Here is a 24,193-nt window from a genome sequence, read left to right as displayed (position 1 = left end):
TTAAAGGCATTTTAGCTTAACAGGGTTCCAGTTCTTTCATTTCAGCTTGATCATACACACATGAAAGAATAAAAGGTTTTTCTTGCCAGAGCTAATGCAATAAATAGTTAAATGGAAGAAAAACTATATACCCAATACCACGTACACTGCAATGAACTCAATAAATAGATAAATAAATAAATAAATAATAATAATAATAATAACACATCAAAAAACTTCTATAAGTTCAGCAAAGAACAACTGGCAGAATAATATAAGTCATGGCATCCTGAATGGCCATGGAAATGATGTGTGGCAGTAACCTGTGATACTTTACATTGCTCAGGACAGCATGCTTTCCTAAGGTCCTTTGAGCAAGACAAATACTGCGTATCCCAGTTAAAACACTATTGTGGCAGAGGACAAGTGGCTGATATGTGGCTTATTTTGAAAGAAAGTGTGTTGTGGGAAGACAGACATTTAATCTCCATCCTTCCTCTCTTAAACCTCTGCCTTTAAACAACAAATGGAGAAAAAAATAAACCAAGAGGATAAGTAAGTAAAAAGTGAATTTAAAAAATCACCAAGGTTGGAAAAGACCTAAAAGATCATCCAGTTCACCTATTACCAATAGCTCCCATCCAGCCCAACTCCTTTGCTATGAACAGGCACATCTACAGATGGATCAGGATGCTCAGAGCCTGCTGCAGCCTGACCTTCACTGTCTCTAGGAATAGGCCATCCACAGTGTCTCTAGACAACCCGTTCTTTATTTCAAAAAGCCTTTTTCTTCCTTATAGCTAACCTAAATCTCCCCTCTTTAAGTCTGAAACTCTTTCCCTTTGTCCTATCACAAAAGACTCTGCTAGAGAGTCCATTACCTTCTTACTTACAGCCCCCCATTGGATACTGAAAGGCCACTCTCAGGTCACCTTGGAGCCTTCTCTTCTCCAGGCTGAACAGCCCCAGCTCTCTCAGCCTGTCCTCACAGGGGAGGTGTTCCATTCCTTGTGTCGTTTCTGTGTCCCTCCTCTGGATGTGCTCCAAGAGGCCCACATCTCTCCTGTACTAAGGACTCCATATCTGGGTACAGCACTCCAGGCGAGGTCTCATCAGTGCATCTCTCCCTCTTATTTTACTTGATTTATTTGCCTCAGTTTCAGTTAGATTGTATTATACTTTTTTATCTTGCATTCTGATATCACAGTTAGTAAACTAAATGTTTCTCCTTAGATCATTTCCGCTGTTCTGTTTGTTTCCTTGAGCCCAAATCCCATCTTCCTACCATTTTCCCTTTTTTTTCCCCTTGCGGTTTTTGGGGGCCCATGTGCCCACTGCCCCCCTGTCACGGAGAAAGATTGATCTAGAGAACTCCGTGACACTGTCACCAGTGAGAACAGTCTGGCAGCTTTTGCTGCAATCACTTTTCAGGTATTTTAGGAGAGCAATAAAGTTGCTGAGGTATCACTGACACTTGAGTGGCACCGTGTTAGGCGTGTGCGTGAAGGGCGAACGGTCTGGGAAGTTGGACCCTGGGAACGACACGTGCTTCTGTGTTTTAGTCTATCTTTTATTCTACTAAAAGCTGTGAAAGCCCGGCTAGTGGCGCCGGGGGCGCCGCCTCTTGCGGGGCGGAGGAGCGCGCTGTGCGCTGCCGGCCCTCCTCTTGGTGGGGCGCCGGGATCCTGTGCCGAGGGCCCCGCTGGACGTGCCGGGAGCTCCTCCGCGTCGGGACCCCCGGAGCTGCCGGAGGGCGCGGCGCTGGGGGCGGCGGGATCCTGCGGGGAGGAGACGGGACCGGACGGGGCAGCGGGGCCGTCCTCGTGCTCCTGAGCAGCGCCGGGGTCTTCGGGACCGTCCTCCCTCTCCTGGGCGGCGCCGGGGTCGTCGAGGCCCCGCATCCTCCAGGCCTCCTGGCCGCACCGGCTCTCGATGGTTCTGACGAGGCCGTCGATGAGCGGTGCGGTGATGGGTCCCAGGGCGTGCTCTATGCACTGCACCAGGGTGTCCCTGTCCGGCCCCACCTGGCACAGGAACGCCAGGATCACGCTCCTCAGCCAGTTGATCTTCCACCAGCGCAGCTCCCCGTTGCGACGGAGCTCCTGCTCAATCCAGGGCAGCACCGGGTCGAGGATGTCTCGTCTGACCCTGAACAGCGCAGCCCAGACCTCTGGAGGGAGGCCGCCCACTCTCTCCTGCTCCGCGGCCATGGGCTCAGGGGATGCTGGTGCAGAGGGCAGAGCAGATGCCGCAGCGCCGCTGGGGCCGGTGGTATTCAATATGTATGCAGTAACACATTTCTACTTCTTAGCTGAGATCAACTAATATCACACTTACTAATACAACAGCAGAGTTCATAACTACTCCTGTTTTAAAAACTAAACCAATTTCTGGTGATGTTTCTGGTGGTTCCTGTGCCTTTTAGGAAGTGCCATGGTGTCTGCTGTGCTTCCTTCATGGGCTCTCCACACTTGGACTTCTCCTTTCCCTCTTTTTCTCAGGTTCTCCATCACTGCTCACTGGGTAGTCTGCAAGGCTGCAAAGGTATTTGTAGTAATCACTGGATGTTGAGATATCAGTGCCGCATTTTTCCTCCGTGCTGCTGCTTTGCTTCTCCGTTTTTTCTAAGTGCAGAGTTTTGCACTTTCTTTTTCCTCCAGGCTTTTCACATATTCTTCTTGCCTCTGCAGAAGGACTCCTTGATCTGGAGCGTGACCGACTCCTTGATCTGCATCGTCTGTAATGGGAGTCATCTCCCTCATGTAGTCCCATCTGACCTTGCAGATTTGTCCCTTCTGTGAAGGCCTGGGACTTGAATTCTGGATCAGGAGGCTTCTGTGAAGAGTGAGCTTCAGAAGAAGTCCTCTTCCTGCAGGAGGGGCTGTCTCTGCCTGTCTTTTGACTGTCACACTTGTATTTGCCGCAGTGGCTGTCTCCTCTGTTGTGATGATCATTGTCTTGGCTGCTTTGTCCATGGACCTTGTGATGTGGTCTGCTGGAATCTCTGGCTGCAGTGTTCTTATGGCTAGCAGAGCCTCCCTGGCTTTCTTGGAAGAGGCTCATTCCATGAGACCTTGACTTCTTTCTTTCTTTGTCCCGCTGTTTGCTGCCATCTCTGCTTCTTGAGCGCTTCCTTTTAAGTTTGTGTTCACTGTGACACTTCTTACGAGGCACGTGGCCATGACTGCTGTCACTCTTCTGTGGAAGGTCCTCCAGACTCCTGCTCTTTCTCTTTTTGGACAGCCTATGGGCTGAGTGCTCTTTCTTCATGCGTTTCTTCTTCTTCTTAATGAGCTCCTCAGAGTCTGAGGACAGCTTGGTCAGTTCTGGTGTCTTCTCAGCATAGCCAGTGGTAACCTGATAGTCTGTTGAAGAGTCATGGGCACTGTAGTCAACAGCAGCCTTTTTCTGAGGCTGCAGCTTAATTCTCTTCCAAGTATAGTTCTTGGCAGAGCTCTCCTTCTGAGGAGCTGCGGTTGCGCCATCCTCTTTTAAAATAGAGGATGAAGGCCCTGGAGTTTCATCATGCCAGGGACTCTGACCAACACCAGAAACAGCTGAGCTGGGCTTTGACCCAGGAATATCAGTAACTGCTGAGTTGGAGCCACTTCCTTCCTCACGTGGTGGTGTGAGATATTTGTAGTTCAGCAGACCATTCTTGTACATGTTCAAAATGCTTTGGATAAGAGCGCTGGTGCTGGGAAAGGGGGAATCATAATCTTCTGGAGGTGGGACTTTGTATTCTTGAAAGTCATTGTCAGCAAGGATTGAATGAAATATTGAATTGAAGGGTATCATGCAGACTGGGCATTCTGCTTTGATTCTGGACCGATCCAGGATACAACAGAAGAGGGATCCTGTTGGGGAGGAGACAGGACCGGACGGGGCAGAGGGGCCATCTTCGTGATCCGGGGCAGCGTCGGGGTCGTCAGAGCCGTCCTCCTGTTCCTGAGCAGCGTCGGGGTCTTCGAGGCCCAGCATTTTCTGGGCTTCCTGGACAGGAAGGGCAGCTGTCCCTTAGTCGCCCACAGCTGGATGCAGCCCAGGCAGAATGTGTGATTACATGGAATCACACGGGTCATGTCCTGTCGCACATCGTGACAGATTGAACATGTCCACTCCTCTTCTGCAGACATGCTCCTCTCACTGAAGCTGGCCAGGAGAACTGAGGATGATGAGCTGTTTTCCTTCACCAGAGCTGCAGCGGTGGTGTCTCACTCTGCAAGAGGAAGAGAGGCCACAGTCACTGTTGTCCCAGGGTGTGAAAGTCCTCAGCAGGAAACCCTGCCAAGCCCAGGACTGCCCTGAGGGACCCACATGTCCCTGCCCCACTCACCTCCTCTGCTGCGGGTGCACGCAGTACCAGCTGCCTGCACTGGGCATGGCCGGGGAAACAGAAGCGACGCTGTGGGTCAGGCACTGAGATGCTGCGAGCAGCCCCAGGCACGACCCAGCACAGCACAGCCAAAACCTTGCTTGAAGAACCTCCAAACCTCGCAGAGCTGCTCAGCAGGGTCCAGGAACGAGCCAGACTGAGCCAGGCTCTGCCAGCACCCCACTATGAGCAGTGAGGGCTGAGCAGTCACAATCCGTCATCCAGTGGTGTCACAGCCTGTTGCTTGGGGACGTCACCATGGGCTGTCCGCCCCCATAGCGGATCATAATCTTCTGGAGGTGGGACTTTGTATTCTTGAAAGTCACTGTCAGCACGGATTGAATGAAATATTGAATTGAAGGGCATGGTGCAGACTGGGCAGTCTGCTGTGATTCTTGACCGATCCAGGATACAACGGAAGAAGAAACTGTGCCAGCAAGTATCTAGGTGGGAAACGTTGTCCAATTTGTTCGAGCAAATAGGACACTTGGAGTCTGGAGAAGTGTCTGTAGTCATGGTCTACAGCTTCTTGATGTTAACTTTGGGCTAAGAGCTGTACTCCTCTATAAACAGGCTATGGAAGCTCTGTTCTACAAAAGAAGGAGACAAAAATATGTGCTCTTAATCCCCAAGAGAAATAAAGTATTAAACTCTAGGTGCAGAAACGTGCAACAGCCAACTTTAATGCCAGCGTTAGTCCTGAGACACAACCAACCGAAGAAGCAGCGCAACGTAACTGCTTCATGTGCTGTCTTTGCAGCAGTGTTGGTCTTTTCAGTGCTGCAGGGTTGAATCATGCTGGCAGATGTCACTCTAGCAGGCAATAACTCCTGTCTTCCCTCCCCACTCACAGGTGACCCCTTTGACATGATCAGGAACTTTACGATTCACATAGAACCTTCCAAAACCCACTTCCGAAAGAGACCATCACTTACATGTGAAAAACAGGAGCAGCTTCCTCTGTCTTTAGAGAAATTAGGCTCGCAGACTGTCTCTGTGAGTCCAGCTGGCCTAACAGCACCGAGTGAAGCACACGATGAAAGTCCAGTAGTAACTGGTCTTGCCTTAATGACGTCAGTAGCTACGTCATAGAACGTCAACCCCTGCAACTGCCCTAGAACGAAATCTTAAAACTATGTTTAAATGACTGCTTTTTACACTGAATTGGGTGTAATCAAGCATAACAGAGGGTTCTCTTTTACTTTTGGGATCTCTGTTGTTTCTAAGTAAAGGTGTGAAATCACAGGAACTTGCAGGTGCTTCTGGAGATGATGTAGGAGAGCCTTCAAGACAGATTTTGTTAGGGATGGGAAGGACATGACCAGTCAGGTCATGAGTATTTCCAAACCCTGAGAATCCATAGCCTTATGGAGAAGCCTGCCCAAGGATTGGAGCAGGGCGATCTCCTCCAACCTAAACCATTCATTTTGAGATGAAACAAGCTCCTGAAGTTACAGCGAAGCTGGCTTTGGAGCTTAGGAGCTCACGGTCACAACCACCTGACTTTAAGAATGAGCCCTTCACCCAGCACACTTGTGTTCATGTTGCGAGCCTGTGTTGAAAAACATCTCTAAATCCTCTCCTTCTTTCCTTGCAGGGTTGCAAAGTGGTGGGCTGTGCTGGCTCAAATAGCAAGGTTGCATATCTAAAGAAAATAGGCTTTGATGAAGCCTTCAATTACAAGATGGTTTCTTCCTTGGATGAAGCACTGCGTAAAGCCTCTCCTGATGGCTATGACTGTTTCTTTGACAATGTGAGTTCAGAAAGATCCCTGCCCTGAGCGGGCTGTTAATTTCCTTAGTCTATTGCAGGAACTCGATCCTGAGTTCCATCTAACTGAGACATTGTTCGTGTAAGATCTTACAGCTTACTTATTCCATTCTCGACTTTTTTTTTCTGCAGCTGACTTGATCAGTAACAGAATGAATAAATGCTGAGAGGCAAACCAGCAGTCTTTTGACAGTGGATTTTCTCTCATGCTGCGTGTACTCTGTTCTTGTAGGTGGGTGGAGAATTTGCCAGTATTGCTATCAACCAGATGAAGAAATATGGAAGGACTGCAGTCTGTGGAGCCATCTCTCAGTACAATGACTCTGTGCCTCAGAAAGGTGTGGGCCTCCTTTTGTGTTTCTTAGTTACTGTTTGGTGATGGCAGAGTGCAAAACATAATGGCAGACACTCAAGTTTTGCTGATTTTTCTTTTCTTTTTCCAATGTGCCAGTTGCCTGTGTGTTTGTGTACATTTAGATAACGAACTCTGGGTGATCTGATGTGTGTCCACACTTGTTAGATGTGCAGCAGACATCCTCCTTAGGACATGCTCATATCAGGTGGAGAAGTTGTGTTTAGAAATGGAGGCAAGACGAAATGTGGCTGAAATGGTATTTCCCAGGGCTCTGAGCAGATGCAGATCAGTAAAACCCCTGAGGTTTTTAGATGAAATAGCTTTGTTGAGCTCATTGAGGATTAAGCAGAAAGCCCCTCAGTACAGGTTCACTATACATGGGAATGAAATTGTTTTCAGCAGTGCTGAGTGGGTGTTCAGCCTCAGGTAGATCAGGTCTTCATTTTCCTGTGCTGCTTCCTGTCCCCAAACCTGTGGTCATTTACCCTGCTCAGAAATAATAGAATTCATCTTGGACTGGAACAACAAATTTCAGTGTCTTTTACTGGCTAATACCTCTCTCTATTGGGCCTTATTTAAAAAGCAAAACAAAACAAAAGCAACTATTTCCTTTCTTTGCCAGGGCCTTATATTCGGTTTCCAATGAACTTCAAGGAACTTAGCATGAAAGGGTTTATCGTGAGCAGCCGGAGTAACCGCCGGGAGGAAGGTGTGAATGCACTGCTCAAATGGGTTCTGGAGGTAAGAAGGGAGGGGGTAATTTTCTGTAACACCTACTGTCATCACAGCTTCCATCTTTGCTAGGAGAGCTGTCCCTTGTCTTAGCTGGTGAAGAGATGGCATGATCTTTGAGCCTTCTGGGAAGCACAAACTGTACATAATGTGCTTGATGCCTTCTGCTTTGCTGCGACTTGTAGTAATAGCTTGTGCTCTTAACTGAAACTTACTCTTGATATCTGAAGAGGGATTAAAAGAGGCCTTAATATCTTTGCAGGGGCAGGACTGGTGACCTATCTGAAGAAAGAATTGCCAGGTAGTGTTCCTGTCTCTTGTAAATGATTTGTTAGAATAACTGGCTTCAGCCAGCTAGCAGTGCACCTTGTTGCCATGCCGTTGTGGTGGTTCTTCCCTCTCAGGCAGCCTGGCCTAGCTCTGGGCACTCACCCATCACTCAACACCCACCCAAACATTGTCTCAAGAGAATTCATCTTCACTCAGTATTGCCCAAGCGAGCCAGGAGATTGGAAATCTATAAAGAATAGACCACGGACTAACAGTTTTGATTTTGAACAAAATCTAAATGCTTTATTAACATTTCAACAATTTTTTATTTTTATTTATTTATTTTTTTAACAAAGTCTAAATTATTAACATTTCAATGTAACATTACTAGAAGTGATATTCTGACATTCTAACTATGGTGATGTTTCTGGTGGTTTCCTGTGCTTTTTAGGAAGTGCCGTGCTGTCTGCTGCTCTTCCTTCATGGGCTCTCCACACTTGGACTTCTCCTCCTTCTTTTTCTTACACTACTAGACGTGATATTCTATATATGCAGTAACACATTTCTACTTCTTATTTGAGATCAACTTGTATCATACTTACTAATACAACAGTACAGTTCATAACTAAATTTATTTTAAGAGCTATACTAAGAACTAAACTAGGAATTAAACTAATTATGGTGATGTTTCTGGTGGTTCCTGTGCCTTTTAAGAAGTGCCATGGTGTCTGCTGCTCTTCCTACATGGGCTCTCCAAACTTGGACTTCTCCTTTCCCTCTTTTTCTCAGGTTCTCCATCACTGCTCACTGGGTAGTCTGCAAGGCTGCAAAGGTATTTGTAGTAATCACTGGATGTTGAGATCTCAGTGCTGCATTTTTCCTCCGTGCCGGTGCTTTGCTTCTCCGTTTTTTCTAAGTGCAGAGTTTTGCACTTTGGGGCCAGTGGTGGTGATGAAGCTGACGGGCACCGGCACTTCGGGCGGGGACACGATGCAGTCCACGAACTGATTGTCTACCCACACGCAGACCCGGATGGTCCGCATGGCCGTCCTGCACAGCGGGCAGCTGTCCCTCACAGTCGCCCACAGCTGGATGCAGCCCAGGCAGAATGTGTGATTGCATGGAATTACACGGGTCATGTCCTGTCGCACACTGCGACAGATGGAACATGTCCACTCCTCTTCTGCAGACACGTTCCTCTCGCTGCAGCTGTCCTGGAGAACTGAGGATGACAAGTTGTTCTCCTTCACCAGAGCTGCAGCGGTGGTGTCTCACTGCAAGAGAAAGAGAGGCCACAGTCACTCGCTGTTGTCCCAGGGTGTGAAAGTCCTCAGCAGGAAGCCCTGCCAAGCCCAGGACTGCCCTGAGGGACCCACATGTCCCCACACCACTCACCTCCGCTGCTGCAGGTGCACTCAGTAGAGTCCCAGCTGCCTGCACTGGGCAGGGCTGGGGAAACAGAAGCGATGCTGTGGGTCAGGCACTGAGATGCTGCGAGCAGCCCCAGGCACGACCCAGCACAGCACAGCCAAAACCTTGCTCGAAAAACCTCCAAGCCTCGCAGAGCTGCTCAGCAGGGTCCAGGAACGAGCCAGACTGAGCCAGGCTCTGCCCGCACCCCACTATGATCAGTGAGGGCTGAGCAGTCACAATCCGTCACCCGGTGATGTCACAGCCTGTTGCTCGGGGACGTCACCATGGGCTGTCCGCCCCCACAGCACCCCAGTTTCAAGACGTTATTTTCTTTTCCTGTTCCTAATTTGCTGTAGCTTCCTTTTCATTCCAGTCCATGTTTTATGCCTTACATTTGACACTAACACATAGAACTTTTATTTTATTTGATTAAATCAACTCCAATTATATATTTCCTCTGTTTCTTCACCAATGAACTATAGATTTTTCACTAGTGTGTTACACAGAAGTTGGGTTTGGCGTTCTCCTTGCTTCAGGAATGTCTGGTCAGTCTTTCCCATTCCTCTTCTGTAAGCATGATCATGATGCTTTTCCGAAATATCTTCCATTCTCAGTCTGGATATATATTTCTTCCTGAGTGTCACGTCCCACCTGTGGGATGGGGGAATTAGTCAAATTCATGAATTCCCTCAGACTGGATTGAGATGGAATGACACGGACCACGTCCAAACATCAACCTTAAAGAGAAATCCTTACAGAACCACGATCCAGTATGTGTTGGGCCTCTCAGAAGTATATCTTTCTAAGCTGTGAAGCTTAATGGGAAATCAAAGTAAACCCTGAGTTACTTAACAGCTTTTGGGAAACCTTGCCTTAGCAACTTCAGGAGAAAAGAATGAAAAACAGTTGGGTGAAGGGTGGGGGAGGGAATTCACCAGTTCTGGATCCAGAATCTGACCTGCCAGTGGGGGTGTCAGGTGTGGAGAGAAGGGGCCTTCCCTAGTCTTGTATGTACACCTATTTATACGTCCCAGTGCCTGGACTTCTGGAGCCTTCTCTTGCCCCAGTTCTAGGAATGGGACACCTGTCAAGTCAAGGGAAGTGACACCAGGTACTCTCCTGTGGCTTAAGAGTTTCTCAGGGTGTTGTATAGATTCACAGTTCACTTGGTCTAGTCCCTCACTCTGAGGTGACCAGTTTACATGGTGGTCACCTGAGGAAAAAAAGTGCCTCCCATCCTGTGGAGATCAAGCATAAGGCCACTTTCAGAGCTTTGGACATATCCCCACGACCTGGGAAGATCCATTCCAGAATCCATAAGGAATCAAAAGATGGGGTTGATAAGCCACTCTCAATCAGACTTAAAAAGCAGTCAAGAAGTCCCCACTGACAAGAAAATGGAACACTGCACTCATTTTTAAAAAGTTAATTAAGAAGGACAGTGACCTTGTCCTGACCCCTGGCAGTGTGTTTAGCATAGAATCAGAGAACCATACAATCACAAGGTTGGAAAGGACCTACAAGATCAACCCAGTGATCCAGCTTATCAAGGTCCCTCTGAAGGGTCCCTCCTCCCTACCCTCAGGCAGATCAGAACTACCTCCCAGCTTGGTGTCATCTGCAAACTTACTGAGGGTACACTCAATCCCCTCATCTAGGTCATCAGTGAAGATATTAAACAAGATGGGCCCCAGTACTGATCCCCGGGGGACACCACTTGTAATGGGTCTTAACTCCATTAACCACTACCCACTGGGCACAGCTCTGTAGCCAGTTCCTTGTCCAAAGAAGGGTAGACCTGTCCAGGCCGCGGGCAGCCAGTTTCCCTAGGAGAACACCATGAAACACTGTGTCAAAGGCTTTGCTGAAATCTAGGTAGACTGCACCAACAACCTTTCCTCATCTTCCAGTCTGGTCACCCAGTTGTAGAAGAGCGAGACATGAGTATGACATAGATGACAGGGAATAAGGGGTGGACATTGGTTTTGACCGGGACAGAGTTAAACCACATCACTGTAGCTGGTGTGGTGCTGTGTTTTGGACATACTAGGAAAACAAAGTTCATAACACACCAATGTTTCAGTTGTTGCAGAGCAGTGCTTTACAGAGTCAAGCATGTTTCAGCTTCTCAGGCTGCCCAGTAAGTAAGGAGCTGGAGGTCCTGGGAAGAGACAGAACCAGGACAGCTGACACAAAAAAGCCAACGGGATATTCCATATCCTATGGGTATCAGTCAGTGGGTGGTGAGTGATTGCATTGTGCCACACTTGTTTTTATTTTTATTTTTTTCCTTTCCCTTTTCTTTCCTATTAAGCTGTTCTATATCTTTTTCTTCTTTTTCCCTAACTCTATCTCTCATCCCACTGGGCAGGCTCACAGGGCTGTGTAATTCTCAACTGCCTGCTGGGTTAAACCACAGCAGTCCTTTTGGTGCCCAGACATGGGGCCTAAAGAGTTCACATAACAGTAGATATGACCAGAGCAAATACTGTACTCACTCAATAGTTGCCAGTCATTATGCTCATTTATTTGCTCCCAAAGTTTATTTATTTGAACACAGTGTCACTTTAATGTAATAACTCTCTTGCTATTTATCATTTCCTATAACTGGTTGAAGGCTGATTTTGGTTTTCTGAGTTTTTATGTTAAATGCACAACACCTGCTTAAATTACAGTTGTTCAGAGCCTAATCTGTTATTTGTAATACGTGCTGCCATTTTATTTCAGGAGACAATCTGTAGAAAGCAACTACTTCCCTTTGCCGTTCTCTTTCCTTTCCCATTCTGCTTCCCGTCCCTCTTCCTTTCCCTTCTTCTTCCCCTTCCCCTTCCCCTTCCCCTTCCCCTTCCCCTTCCCCTTCCCCTTCCCCTTCCCCTTCTCTTTTCCCTTTTCCTTTTCCTTTTCCTTTTCCTTCCCTTCCCTTCCCTTCCCTTCCCTTCCCTTCCCTTCCCTTCCCTTCCCTTCCCTTCCCTTCCCTTCCCTTCCCTTCCCTTCCCTTCCCTTCCCTTCCCTTCCCTTCCCTTCCCTTCCCTTCCCTTCCCTTCCCTTCCCACCCCCACCTCCCCTCACGTGCGGACACTGGAACAACGCGTGCTTCTGTGTTTTTATCTTTTGCTGTTAAGCCGTGTAAGCCCCATTTAGAGGCGCCGGTCGAGCCGCCTCTTGCAGGGCAGAGGAGCGTGCTGGGCGCTGCCGGCCCTCCTCTTCATGGGGCGCCGGGATCCCCCAGCCGAGCGATTCCTGCCCCGGCCGCGAGAGGAGGAGCCGCGGCTGCGGCCCCGCTCAGAGGGACCGGATGCCTCGGAACCCGGCTCGCCGGGACCTCTGCCGAGGGCCCCGCTGGACGTGCCGGGGAGCTCCTCCGCGTCGGGACCCGCGGAGCTGCCGGAGGGAGAGGTGCTGGGGGCAACGGTCCCCTGAGGAGATGTGGAGGGACCAGACGGGGCTGGGGGGCCATCCTCGTGCTCCTGGGCAGCACTGGGGTCTTCGGGCCCGTCCTCGTGCTCCTGGGCAGCGCTGGCATCTTCGAGGCCCAGCAGCCTCCGGGCCTCCTGGCCGCACCGGCTCACGATGACTTCGATGAGCGCGTCCATGAATGCTGCCGTGATAGGTCCCAGGGTGGGCTGTGCGTGGTACACCAGGGCATCCCTGTTCAGTCCATTCCAGCACAGAAGAGCCAGGATCACACTCTTCAGCCCACAGATCTGCCACCAGGGCAGCTCCTGGATCTGGGAGAAGATGTCCGGCATCCAGGGCAGCACTGGGAAGAGGAGGTCACGTCTCTCCCTGAAGAGTGCTGCCCACTCCTCCGGCAGGAGGCCACCCACTCTCACTGCTCCCACATCCCTCTGCACAGCTGACCGGGGAGCAGATGCCGCAGCGCCTCTGCGGCCGGTGGTGGTGATGAAGCCGACGGGCACCGGCACTGCGGGCGGGGACACGATGCAGTCCACGAACTGATTGTCTCCCCGCACGCAGACCCGGATGGTCCACATGGCCGTCCTGCACAGCGGGCAGCTGTCCCTCACAGTCGCCCACCGCTGGATGCAGCCCAGGCAGAATGTGTGATTGCATGGAATTACATGGGTCATGTCCTGTTGCACGTCTTTATCTTTTATTCTACTAAAAGCTGTGAAAGCCCGGCTAGTGGCGCCGGGGGCGCCGCCTCTTGCGGGGCGGAGGAGCGCGTTGGGCGCTGCCGGCCCTCCTCTTGGTGGGGCACCGGGATCCTGTGCCGAGGGCCCCGCTGGACGTGCCGGGGAGCTCCTCCGCGTTGTTGGAAATATCCTCAATAATTTTTGGTCAGGACGGTATCTCTGATAAAAGCAGTTTTTATTCGCGATTGCAATGGCGGGCGCCCTGATGGCAGAAGCGCACTTATGGACATGATGTTACAGTTTTTATACCTTTTCTCCCAGATGTTTTCCCCTCCCATCTCCCCTTTGGTTGGGTATTACAATTTTACCCGAGGTTTGCATTTGTTAAATTTGTTAGTTCACTTGCTATCTTGTCAGTCGCCATCCTGCTGTTTCTGTCTCCAAGATGTCTCGGTACTCTTATCGTATTGATATGTTGATTGCCTTCAAAGCTTCTTCCATCCTGTCCTAGAGGCCTTTGTTAAACAAAGAGCCCGGGGAGGGGGTGATTCCAGTCCTTCCCGATATCTCTTCAGGCACATCCTAAGGTATGTCACGACTTGTATATTTTTACAATGTGTACAACAAAACACTAAAACATACATTGTTGCTAGTTTATACAGGCATATTGTTAGTTCTATTTCAGACAGCTGGACAGACAGGAGCTGCAGTCTTTGTACCTAATAACTTCTACCTAATAACTACAAACTGCTTCACTTATATAATGAGACCTTGAAATAAAATATTCTTATCTTATTCTAAATGCAGAAACAACATTTGATTCCCACAGCGTCGGGACCCCCGGAGCTGCCAGAGGGCGCGGCGCTGGGGGCGGTGGGATACTGCGGGGAGGAGACGGGACTGGACGGGGCAGCGGGGCCGTCCTCGTGCTCCTGAGCAGCGCCGGGGTCTTCGGGACCGTCCTCCCGCTCCTGGGCGGCGCCGGGGTCGTCGAGGCCCCGCATCCTCCAGGCCTCCTGGCCGCACCGGCTCTCGATGGTTCTGACAAGGCCGTCGATGAGCGGTGCGGTGATGGGTCCCAGGGCGTGCTCTATGCACTGCACCAGGGTGTCCCTGTCTGGCCCCACCTGGCACAGGAACGCCAGGATCACGCTCCTCAGCCAGTTGATCTTCCACCAGCACACCTCCCCGTTGCGACGGAGCTCCTGCGCAATCCAGGGCAGCACCGGGTCGAGGATGTCTCTTCCGACCCTGAAAACCACAGCCCAGACCTCTGGAGGGAGGCCGCCCACTCTCTCCGGCTCTGCGGCCATGGGCTCAGGGGACGCTGGTGCAGAGGGCGGAGCAGATGCCGCAGCGCCACTGGGGCCGGTGGTATTCAATATGTATGCAGTAACACATTTCTACTTCTTAGCTGAGATCAACTAATATCACACTTACTAATACAACAGTACAGTTCATAACTACTCCTGTTTTAAAAACTAAACCAATTTCTGGTGATGTTTCTGGTGGTTCCTGTGCCTTTTAGGAAGTGCCATGGTGTCTGCTGCGCTTCCTTCATGGGCTCTCCACACTTGGACTTCTCCTTTCCCTCTTTTTCTCAGGTTCTCCATCACTGCCTTGAGGTCCCTTCCAACCCAGGTAATTCTGTGATTCTATGATTCTGTGACTGCTCACTGGGTAGTCTGCAAGGCTGCAAAGGTATTTGTAGTAATCTCTGGATGTTGAGATATCAGTGCCGCATTTTTCCTCCGTCCTGGTGCTTTGCTTCTCCGTTTTTTCTAAGTGCAGAGCTTTGCACTTTGGGGCCGGTGGTGGTGATGAAGCTGACGGGCACCGGCACTTCGGCGGGGAGACGATGCAGTCCACGAACTGATTGTCTCCCCGCACGCAGACCCGGATGGTCCGCATGGCCGTCCTGCACAGCGGGCAGCTGTCCCTCAGAGTCACCCACCGCTGGATGCAGTACAGGCTGAATGTGTGATTACATGGAATTGAAATGGCCATGTCCTGTCGCACGTCACGACAGATGGAACATGTCCACTCCTCTTCCGCAGACATGTTCCTCTCACTGAAGCTGGCCAGGAGTGTGAAAGTCCTCAGCAGGAAGCCCTTCGAAGACCAGGACTGCCCTGAGGGACCCACATGTCCCCGCACCACTCACCTCCACTGCTGCGGGTGCACTCAGTAGAGTCCCAGCTGCCTGCACTGGGCAGGGCTGGGGAAACAGAATCACAGAATCACAGAATCACAGAATTACCCGGGTTGGAAGGGACCTCAAGGATCATGTAGTTCCAACCCCCCTGCCTAGCAGGGCCACCAAACATACACATTTACTAGATCAGGTTGCCCAGGGCCCCGTCCAACCTAGTCTTGAACACCTCCAAGGACGGGGCATCCACAACCTCACTGGGCAGCCTGTTCCAGGACCTAACCACCCTTCTAGTAAAGAACTTTCCCCTAACATCCAACCTAAATCTTCCCTCCTTCAACTTAAAACCATTTCCCCTAGTCCTGCTATTATCAGCCCTTTCGAAGAGTTTACTCCCCTCCTGGGAGTAAGTTCCCTTCAGATACTGAAAGGCTGCAATGAGGTCACCCCGCAACCTTCTCTTCTCCAGGCTGAACAAACCCAACTCCCTCAGCCTGTCCTCATAGGGGAGGTGCTCCAGACCCCTGATCATCTTTGTGGCCCTCCTCTGGACCCTTTCCAAAATCTCCATATCTTTTTTGGACTGAGGGCTCCACACCTGGACACAGTACTCCAGATGGGGCCTCACAAGAGCAGAGTAGAGAGGGACGATCACCTCCCTATCCCTGCTGACCACCCCTCTCCTGATGGAGCCCAGGATCCCATTTGCTTTCCGGGGGAAAAACAGAAGCGATGCTGTGGGTCAGGCACTGAGATGCTGCGAGCAGCCCCAGGCACGACCCAGCACAGCACAGCCAAAACCTTGCTCGAAGAACCTCCAAGCCTCGCAGAGCTGCTCAGCAGGGTCCAGGAACGAGCCAGACTGAGCCAGGCTCTGCTGGTACCCCACTATGAGCAGTGAGGGCTGAGCAGTCACAATCCGTCACCCGGTGATGTCACAGTCTGTTGCTTGGTGTCATCACCATGGGCTGTCCGTCCCCACAGCACCCACTCATGATCCAGATATTACGTCCTTTTCCTCTTCCTGATTTCCTTGTACATTCCCTTTCATTTCTGCCCACCTTTGATGCTCTATATTTGTCGATAATGCACAGGCCTTTTTTTTTTTTTTCCTTTTTTTTTTTTTTCCTCTGATTAAACCAACTCTAATTGTTCATGTATTTCCTCTGTTTCTTCAATAGTAAACTGTAGATTTTTCACTAGTGTGTTTTGTAGAAATTGGGTTTGGCATTCCCCTCTTCTTGCTTCAGGAAATGCCTTTTCAAACATTCCCTCTTTGCTCTACTGTCAGCTCTCTCCTGGTGCTTTCCAGGAGTATCTTCTGTTGTCAGTTTGGGAACATCTCTTTGAGTGCTGCACACCCAGGACATCACCTATGGGGAGTTGGTGCAGCTAAGATTCATGAATTCCTTTCAGATGGCTTAATGTGAAATAACACTCATGGTCCAGATGTAAACACGTACTTAAATGGGAAATTGATGTAGAACAGCCCTCTCACAATTGTATCTGCCTAAGTTGTGTTGTATTGTGGAAATCACAGTAAGCCTTGAGTTTCTTATCTTGTTACCAGCCTCCACTTGGACACAGAACCATTAATCACTACCCTCTGTATGTCTACAGCTTTTCTACCAATTTCTTATCCATCTAGTGGCCCACCTGTAAAATTCACACCCCTCAAATTTAGAGATAAGGATGTGGTGGGGAACCATGTCAAAGGCCTTGCTCAAGTCCAGGTATATAACATCAATCACCTTCCCCTTCTCCACCAGAGTTGTCACTCCATCATAGAAGGCCACCAGATTGGTTACGCACGACCTTCCTCTGGTGAAGCCGTGCTAGCTGTCTTGGATCACACACTCATTCCTCATATGATCAAGCACGTCATCCAGGAGGATCTGTTCAATGATCTTCCCAGGCACAGAGGTGAGACTCAGCAGCCTGTAGTTCCCCTGGTCCTCCTTGCTCCCTTTCTTGTTTCTTCCTCCAGTCATCCGGGACTTCACCTGACAGCCGCGACTTTTCAAATATGATTTACTGCCCTGGTCCCTACCTAGAGGGTTTAGGGATGTACCTCTGGCGGAGTCAGACAAACTTCTCTCTGCTCACAGCAAGTGATGGAGCCTCCTGGCACCAACAGGGCAGACTGACGGACACACATTCCTGGGCTGCTCTGAGGCTCTGAGTTAATTTTCGTCTGTATTTCTTTATCTGCTTGAGCAAAACACTCCATTTATGCAGTGTAAAACCCAACGCCTGCTTCTGTCCTGTCTCCATCTGGTGACAGCTGCACAGCTCATGCTGAACTGAGGGCTGCGGGGAGCTTCTCAGAACCTCACTGACACTAGCAATGAAACTGGGTTGAGGATTAGAGTCTGAATTTTGTAGTTTATTCCTTTCTGTCCATCTTAGCAAAAACAGTCTTTGCATGGGATTTAGACAAATAGCCAGCCGCAGCAGGCCAGCAATGGGAAGGTCCCCATGGGTGATGGAATGCCCTTCAGAGCTCTGTCAGAATGGAAAGGGCCTCAAGAATCAGGATACACAGAAATATACAAATAGAGGAAAAACAGTTTTGGGAAGTTTCCAACAGAACGCGGTGGTGCACTGAAGAATGAAACCAACACGTGGTGTGTAAACTCTCTTTCCTCCTCAGATAGTTGCCACTGCTTTGTTTTAGGCCTGTCTCCCATCTCCCTACTCTTCCCTGATTTTTCCCTTTCCTGGGCTGTGGGTTTGTGGATCTCCCATCCGTGTTAGTCATGGGAATGGGCTGAACTGGCCTGTAAGCTGTTGACACCCCTCTGATGTCACCCCTTTTTTTTAAGGCCGGTGGGCCTGTGGGCTTGCAGCCCCCCTTCATGCACACAGATCTAAAGATAACTCCATCTGGGATGGTGCTCAGCTCCTAACACTGCCCATCATAGGACAAGAAGAGAGGAATGAAGCCAATATTTGGGGAATATTTTAAAGGTTTATTTTTTGGTCTAATTGGGATAACAATTGTGACATGGGGATGGGACACGACTGCTTTCACAGTCTTTGGGAGTGGTTGTAGGGACATCTTCTTTGACGATGGTGGCTGTGGGGGTGTTGTCTCTGATGCTGGACCCGGGAGCAGCTTGTGCCCGGTCTGGCCCACCGAAGAACGGAGCCAACGTATGTGGGGTATCTTCCAGGTTTATTTTCTTCGCCGCTTGGAAGCACAACCATCACGGGAGGATGGGACGCGGCTGCTTCTGCGCCGTCTCTGGGACTGGCTGTGGCGGCGCCTTCTGTGCTGTGGGACGCGGGAGCGGCTCCGTGCCCGGGCTGGTCCCCGCTGCCTGGACCGGCTCCCTCGGCCTCCTCGGGGCCGGCTGCGGGAATCTGAAGCGCGACGCCCCACTGGGGATCGGCTTCGAGTGTGGGCCCGCCCTCGCTGCCTGGATTGTCGCCTGCGTGCTGGCAGCGGGGAAGCCCTTGAGGACCTTGATGGTGCCGGTGTGGCCGAGGTGCGGGTGCTGCTCTGAGCAGCTCGGGCTGTCGTACGGCTGCTGCCACGACATCTTCGGGGCTGACTTTGGGGGCCTGAGGCCCGGCCTTGCAACGGGGAGCGGCTTCTTGTGCGGCCGGTCCCACGCTGCCTGGGATGCCTCCTGCGTGCAGCTGCCGGGGTGGTTCTGGAGGACCGTGCTGTCCTCCGTCTGGTGGGGCTCTGGGAACAGGTCTGGGCACCTGCAGCTGGTGCCCATCTCCTCCCACCACGTCCTTGGCGCTGCTGAGATGTGTCCTGCTCCTCAGAGAAAAGTGGCTGGGTGGCCCTCTGCTCTGGTGCAGGCTCTCTGGGCTGCTCATTGAGCTCAGGCAGCTTGGAGCTGCAGGACGGCTCTGTTGCTGCCTGGCTGCTGGGTCCAGACCTGGTGTTTCCAGGTTCTGAAAAGTCGTTGGGTAGCACTGGTACGATGAAGATGGGAGCGCCGGGGAAGGCAAGCTCAGTCTCGGAGCTGGAATCTGTAAGGAGAGACGGGAAGGTCAGTCAGCAGGAGGAACCTGCAGCCCCAGGGCAGGACAGGCTGCCATCCACCATGGGACAGACTGTGGCAGGGCCACCCTGAGCACGCACCGCCAGGCCTTGCCTCGACCCAGCCCAGCGGCACAGGGTCTGCCTCTTACCAGAATCCACGCCAGCGCAGGAGTCACACTCCCAGTTGTCAGCACTGCTGGACCAGAAGGCGCACCACCAGTGTATGCCTTTTGAGGCACAGGACCTGCAGAGAAACAGCTCCCAGGGCCTGGGGAAGCAAACAGGTTGCGGCTGTGAGGATAAAGCGAACTGAGGCAGGGAGCAGCCGGCGCAGCTCTACTGTTCAGTCCTTGCTCCACCGGCCTGTGATGAGGCTGAGATCCCATGCCGAGCCCCAGAGGACTGCAGAGGTCACTCACCCGTCGTATGCTGCCTCATGCCTGCCTCCTGGGTGATAGCAGTCGCTGGCATCGCAGTGCCTGTACCTTTCTCGCAGCGACTGGTATGCCTCGTCATCCCACCAAGATGGCCGTCTGCCAGAGAAGAGAGGGAATCTGGTGAGTCTCAAGTGGCTCAGGTATGAGGCAGATGCAGGGCATCCCTGCTCATCCACCTCCAGCTCATTCCCAGCTTCTCCCTGAAGCTGACAGCAATGCTCGCAGGATGGAAGCAGATTGGGCCTACCAGGGCAGTTCCTGGGCAGGCACAGCAACTGAGAGTCTGTGGAGCTGGGCAGAAGTACACCAACCTGACTGGGATTTGGATCCCCAGCATGGCCATTTGGGAACGGAATCGCGCTTTTGCTCTGCAGACGGGGCAGAAGAAGAGCATGGTGCCAGCGTGCATGGCCTGTTTCTGCAGGAGAAGCACAAGCAGCGTGAGTGCGAGCAGGGCTGGGTGCTGCTGAGCACTGGCCATAGCCACTGGGCACGGGTAGGGCTCTTACCCTGATGCAGCCCCGGTGGAACCAGGCCTGTTTGCACACTGGGCACACCATGGTGTGGTAAGATGTTCTTTCTTCCACAGGCTCCAGGCAGATGACACAGACTGTGTTCTGTGATGGAGCTGCCTCGTCTGCCTGCTGAGGGCAGTGCTCCCAGCAGAAGGACCTGGGCAGGAGGAGAGAAGGGATGGGCACGGTGAGAAGTGCTTTGAGGAGGACAGAGAACCAGGAAGGAGAGCCAGGCCTGGGCTCTGTCTCTGACAGGATGCTGAGAGCTGTTGCGGCGGGTTCCTTCCTGGGAGGGAAAGCAGCTTGGCTGCTGCTGACAGCCTCTTACCTGTGATCCCCAAAGTACTGTGTGATGCATTCTCCGTCCTCGGCGCAGGGCAGATGGAAGCTGCGCTTACAGCCTGCCTCCGCACAGCTGATGGAAGCTCCCCTTCCCCGACAGACAAAGCAGCGCTGAAAAGAGCAGAGCAGCCCCCATTAGCGATGGGCCCAGGGCCTCTGCGGCCAGCCCCACTTCTCCAGCCAGGGTGCAGGGCGTGGGCACCACTGCCTCACACTCTGCACAGCCACCTGGCAGACAAGTCTTGTCTGCTCCAGTGGGCATTTCTCCTGGAGCCAGCTAGAAGGGCTGCAGTCGCTTTCTTTGTGTCCAGGGGAAGCCAGTGTGGGCCTCTGCCAGCACCAAGCTCCCCACTGTGTTCAGGTCCTCACCTTCTTGTCAGCCTGCTGGATTGTGTGCTGGATGGCATCAAGGGGGAAGCCAGAAATTCTCCCCACTGGGCGTCTCCTTTTCAAAAGGTTGTTGGCAAAGAACTATGGGAGAGACAAGAGAGGGATCTCATGAGGCCTGAAAGGAAAGGAGCATCCGTGGCAGGAGCCCTTGCTCTTGAGGAAACTCACCAAGCAGAAGCGGTGGGCACAGAGCCCACCATTGACAAATGTCTGCCCGCAGATATCCGGGTTGACCTGTGCCTGGCGGCACAGCATGCACACTGCAGAGGAAGGAGAGAGCAACCGTGAGCAGTGGTGAGCACCAGGCAGGGCTTGGTATCCCTGGAAGACGTCCCCAGGGCCTGCTCCGTGCCTGCTGTGCCAGCTGAGGGGCAGGGCTGGACGGGGTGGAGGGGAAGGGCGCTTTGCAGGGCCAGCAGTGCAACCCAAGCTGGGCCACCTGGCCAAGGAGCAGAAGGGTCCTGCTGAGGCACTGGGAAGCCCCTGCCTGCCCTTTTCCCCCCTCCCAGTCTCAGGCAGACCCCCAGCAGTGGGGAGCCATGCACAGGGATATGGTGAGCTCACCTGGATCCCCAGAGTTGGGGGCCTTCTTATTCCCTTTGGACATGATTGGCATTGACAGTGAGAAACAAGAGAATCAGCGCTCTCTCCACACCTCACCAAGCCGCACTGAGCACAGCCCCAGCCCAGTAGCCTTAGCTCTGCTCCCAGCCCCGCGTGTCACAATGGCCGCTCCCTGCCACCACTGTGACATCACGGTTACCGTGGTTTATGGGCTGATTTGGCCCAGTTCCATGACTAGCGGGGTAGATCTGTACCTCCGGGTAGGGGGATCAGGGAAAAAGGGTAGAGAGATGGGACCCCTCAAAAATAACAGTGGAAACGATCTGAGGAGAAACAACTCTACCATGCAGTATAATACAGTACAAGCCGAACTGCAGCTAATAAATGCTCTCAGATATAATAAGAGTGTCCAAAATTGAAGTCCTTCCTCTAGCGCTGAGACGTGCATTTGGGTTGAGCAGCAGGGAGGAGAGCCTGGTTGCGTGACCTTGCCAGGGGCTTTATCTCCTCTCTGAACACAAAGTCCTTTGGGGTGTGCAGTTCATCTCTTCTGGGACAGGTACCCAGAACTGGAGAATGAACTCTTTAACTCTCAGTGCACCACACGATGTTACGGTGTGGAATACTGATAACCCAAAATCATAAAACCATGACACATGGTCACCACCTCAGAGTACTTAGGGTGCAGCGTCCCTCCCTCATGTGGGAGGGACGGTGGCTCATTTGGGTAGTTCAGAGTGCGGGGCCCAATGCTGCCAGGAGCAGGAAGGATGGCCTCCCTGAGGCCTTTTGCATCACACCCATACTGGGATGTCCCAGCAGAGAGAGTCTGCATGTCAGCAGCCCAGCTGGCATTTCTAGTGCCTGTGCTGACCAACCCTCTATGGCCTGAACATGACAGGACAAGGGTGAGAACAGTTTTGTCTGGAGAAAAGAGGAGGTCAGGGAAACTGCCTAAAGGAATTCCTCACTCAGAGCGTGGTGACCATACCTGGAAGCTCTCCAGACCAGGCTGGGCAGAGCCCTGTTTAACCTGACCTGCTGGGTGGCAGCACTCCTGTGGCAGGCACTTGGGGATGGTTGGGTTTTATGATCCTGTTGGGGTACGAAGTTGTCTTCGTAAGGATTTATGAGTGCATACAGTAGTTCTGAGTAGACAGAGTGTTCTAGAATAGCTGAGTTATGGCCGGTAGGTTAAGAGTTAGTGAGCAGGGGGTTTAGGTAGGTGTGTGTATAGGTCCTCTCGCATGCATCGGGTTTTGCATAGCAGGTGTACGCATCTGCGTGGGAATTAGGATGGTATATAAGGAGTGTGACACAGCAGTAAATGGAGAGAAGACCTCATGGCATCCATGGCTGTGTCTCTCTCCCCCAGATGGTCGAGGTCTCGGCATATGTTGGGTCATTTAGCAGTTATGTCATGATCCTTTCTTATCCAAGTGTTCACACATCAAAGCTTCAACCGTTATACAATTCTCCGAGGCAAAGTGGCATAGCCAGGGTATGATTCCGTTCAAGTCCACATCTAAAATGCGTCAGGAAAACTTCTGAGGTTTGCTTTCTTTGACCTACTAGCAATGGTCAGGGCTGCAGTCCTGGTATCACACTGGAACATTCCTGCTCATCCAGCCTAACCCAGTTTCCATCTTCTCCATGAAAGTGAGGCCAACACTGATGAGAGAACCCCCATGTTTAGGGAATCTGCCTTTGTGGAGATGTTCAAGGCCTTGCACCTGCTTGGAGATGATGTCCAGAATAAGTAGTTCCAACACTTTCTCGGGGATGGATGTGACTCCTTCTTCCTGACCTTTTTGTAGATTGGAATGACACTGGCTATCCTCCAGTCTTTAGGCACCTCTCCTTTTCTCCATGACATGATGATAGACGGCTGGACTGTAAGCGCACACTGCTGGCTCATGTCCATCTTCTCTTCTTCCATGACCCCCAAGTCCTTCTCTGAAGGGCTGCTCCCAAGATCCTCCCCCAGCCTACTGCCCCCCCCGTCATGGATATAGATCAATCTAGATAGTTCCGTGACAGAAAGACACACCAGTTTGCAGCATCATGACATCGATTCATATTCAGGTTTTCAAAGGGATAATCAACTAGCAAGGAATAACTACCTCTCAGGACAGTCAGCATCTTCTACTTGTGCAAATGACTCTACAGAACTGTATTTTGCACTTACACAGAATTTTCTCAAAATTTCCTTAAACTTAATACCCTTCTGACCAAACGCTTAGAAGATCAGTGTCCACGGTTTTTAGAATGTCCCATTAGCAATTCAAGGCCACTTAGAGTTACAGCCACTTCTGCAGGGCCAAAAGAAAATCGTACTTCCTCTTGTGAAACATTTATAACTCTAACATATAATGGTTCAAATTCAGTCTGTTGAGAACAATAATGATTTCTTTCCTATGAAAAGTCCAGTTGGAGGAGAATCTGTTCCAACATATTCACTGCAGCTCAGGGATTCTCAAAGCATATCAGGGACTACCACAGCCTTCTGCCCTGTTTGCCCCCATATATCTCACGAGGCAATGTAGTGAAATTTCAAGACGTGCAAAGGCAGTCCCAGACACAAGGTACGCTCTCACCACATATAACTCAAGCACCCTTTCAGCCTAGAAGTTCTTTTTGTGTAGCAAGAAGAAAGATCTATACAATTTCTTGTAACCTTCCATGTTCTCATGTCAGTGGTTATCAAATCAAGAGAGCTTTCATGCTCAGTTAGAAGTTATTTAGCCCAAAGAAAATTATTCTCTAATGGGCTTAGGTTAATAGCATATCTCAGCTAAC

General features: G+C 51.2%; 2 protein-coding genes across 2 annotated transcripts; both read right to left on the bottom strand.

Annotated features, from left to right (window-relative positions):
- Window positions 1–2,232: 2,232 nt before the first annotated feature.
- On the bottom strand, window positions 2,233–4,870 carry LOC146753902 (uncharacterized). Its single transcript, XM_085530063.1, has 3 exons — window positions 4,566–4,870; window positions 4,316–4,523; window positions 2,233–3,972 (listed from the first exon to the last, which is right to left on the bottom strand). Exons 1-3 carry the CDS (start codon window positions 4,868–4,870, stop codon window positions 2,434–2,436), a joined length of 2,052 nt encoding a protein of 683 aa, XP_085386189.1. The 3' UTR covers window positions 2,233–2,433.
- A 13,333-nt stretch (window positions 4,871–18,203) lies between these two features.
- LOC146753901 (uncharacterized) lies at window positions 18,204–20,702 on the bottom strand. The gene is made up of 7 exons (XM_085530062.1): window positions 20,613–20,702; window positions 20,427–20,551; window positions 20,093–20,384; window positions 19,895–20,001; window positions 19,566–19,679; window positions 19,296–19,414; window positions 18,204–19,133 (listed from the first exon to the last, which is right to left on the bottom strand). Exons 1-7 carry the CDS (start codon window positions 20,700–20,702, stop codon window positions 18,322–18,324), a joined length of 1,659 nt encoding a protein of 552 aa, XP_085386188.1. The 3' UTR covers window positions 18,204–18,321.
- Between the last annotated feature and the right edge of the window lie 3,491 nt (window positions 20,703–24,193).

The sequence above is a fragment of the Coturnix japonica genome, chromosome Z, assembly GCF_054131305.1.
Source record: "Coturnix japonica strain WE chromosome Z, WE-NBRP24, whole genome shotgun sequence".
NCBI classification, from domain to species: domain Eukaryota; kingdom Metazoa; phylum Chordata; class Aves; order Galliformes; family Phasianidae; genus Coturnix; species Coturnix japonica.
Note: the sequence above shows the minus strand (reverse complement) of the source record. Positions and strands in the feature narration are given on the sequence as shown.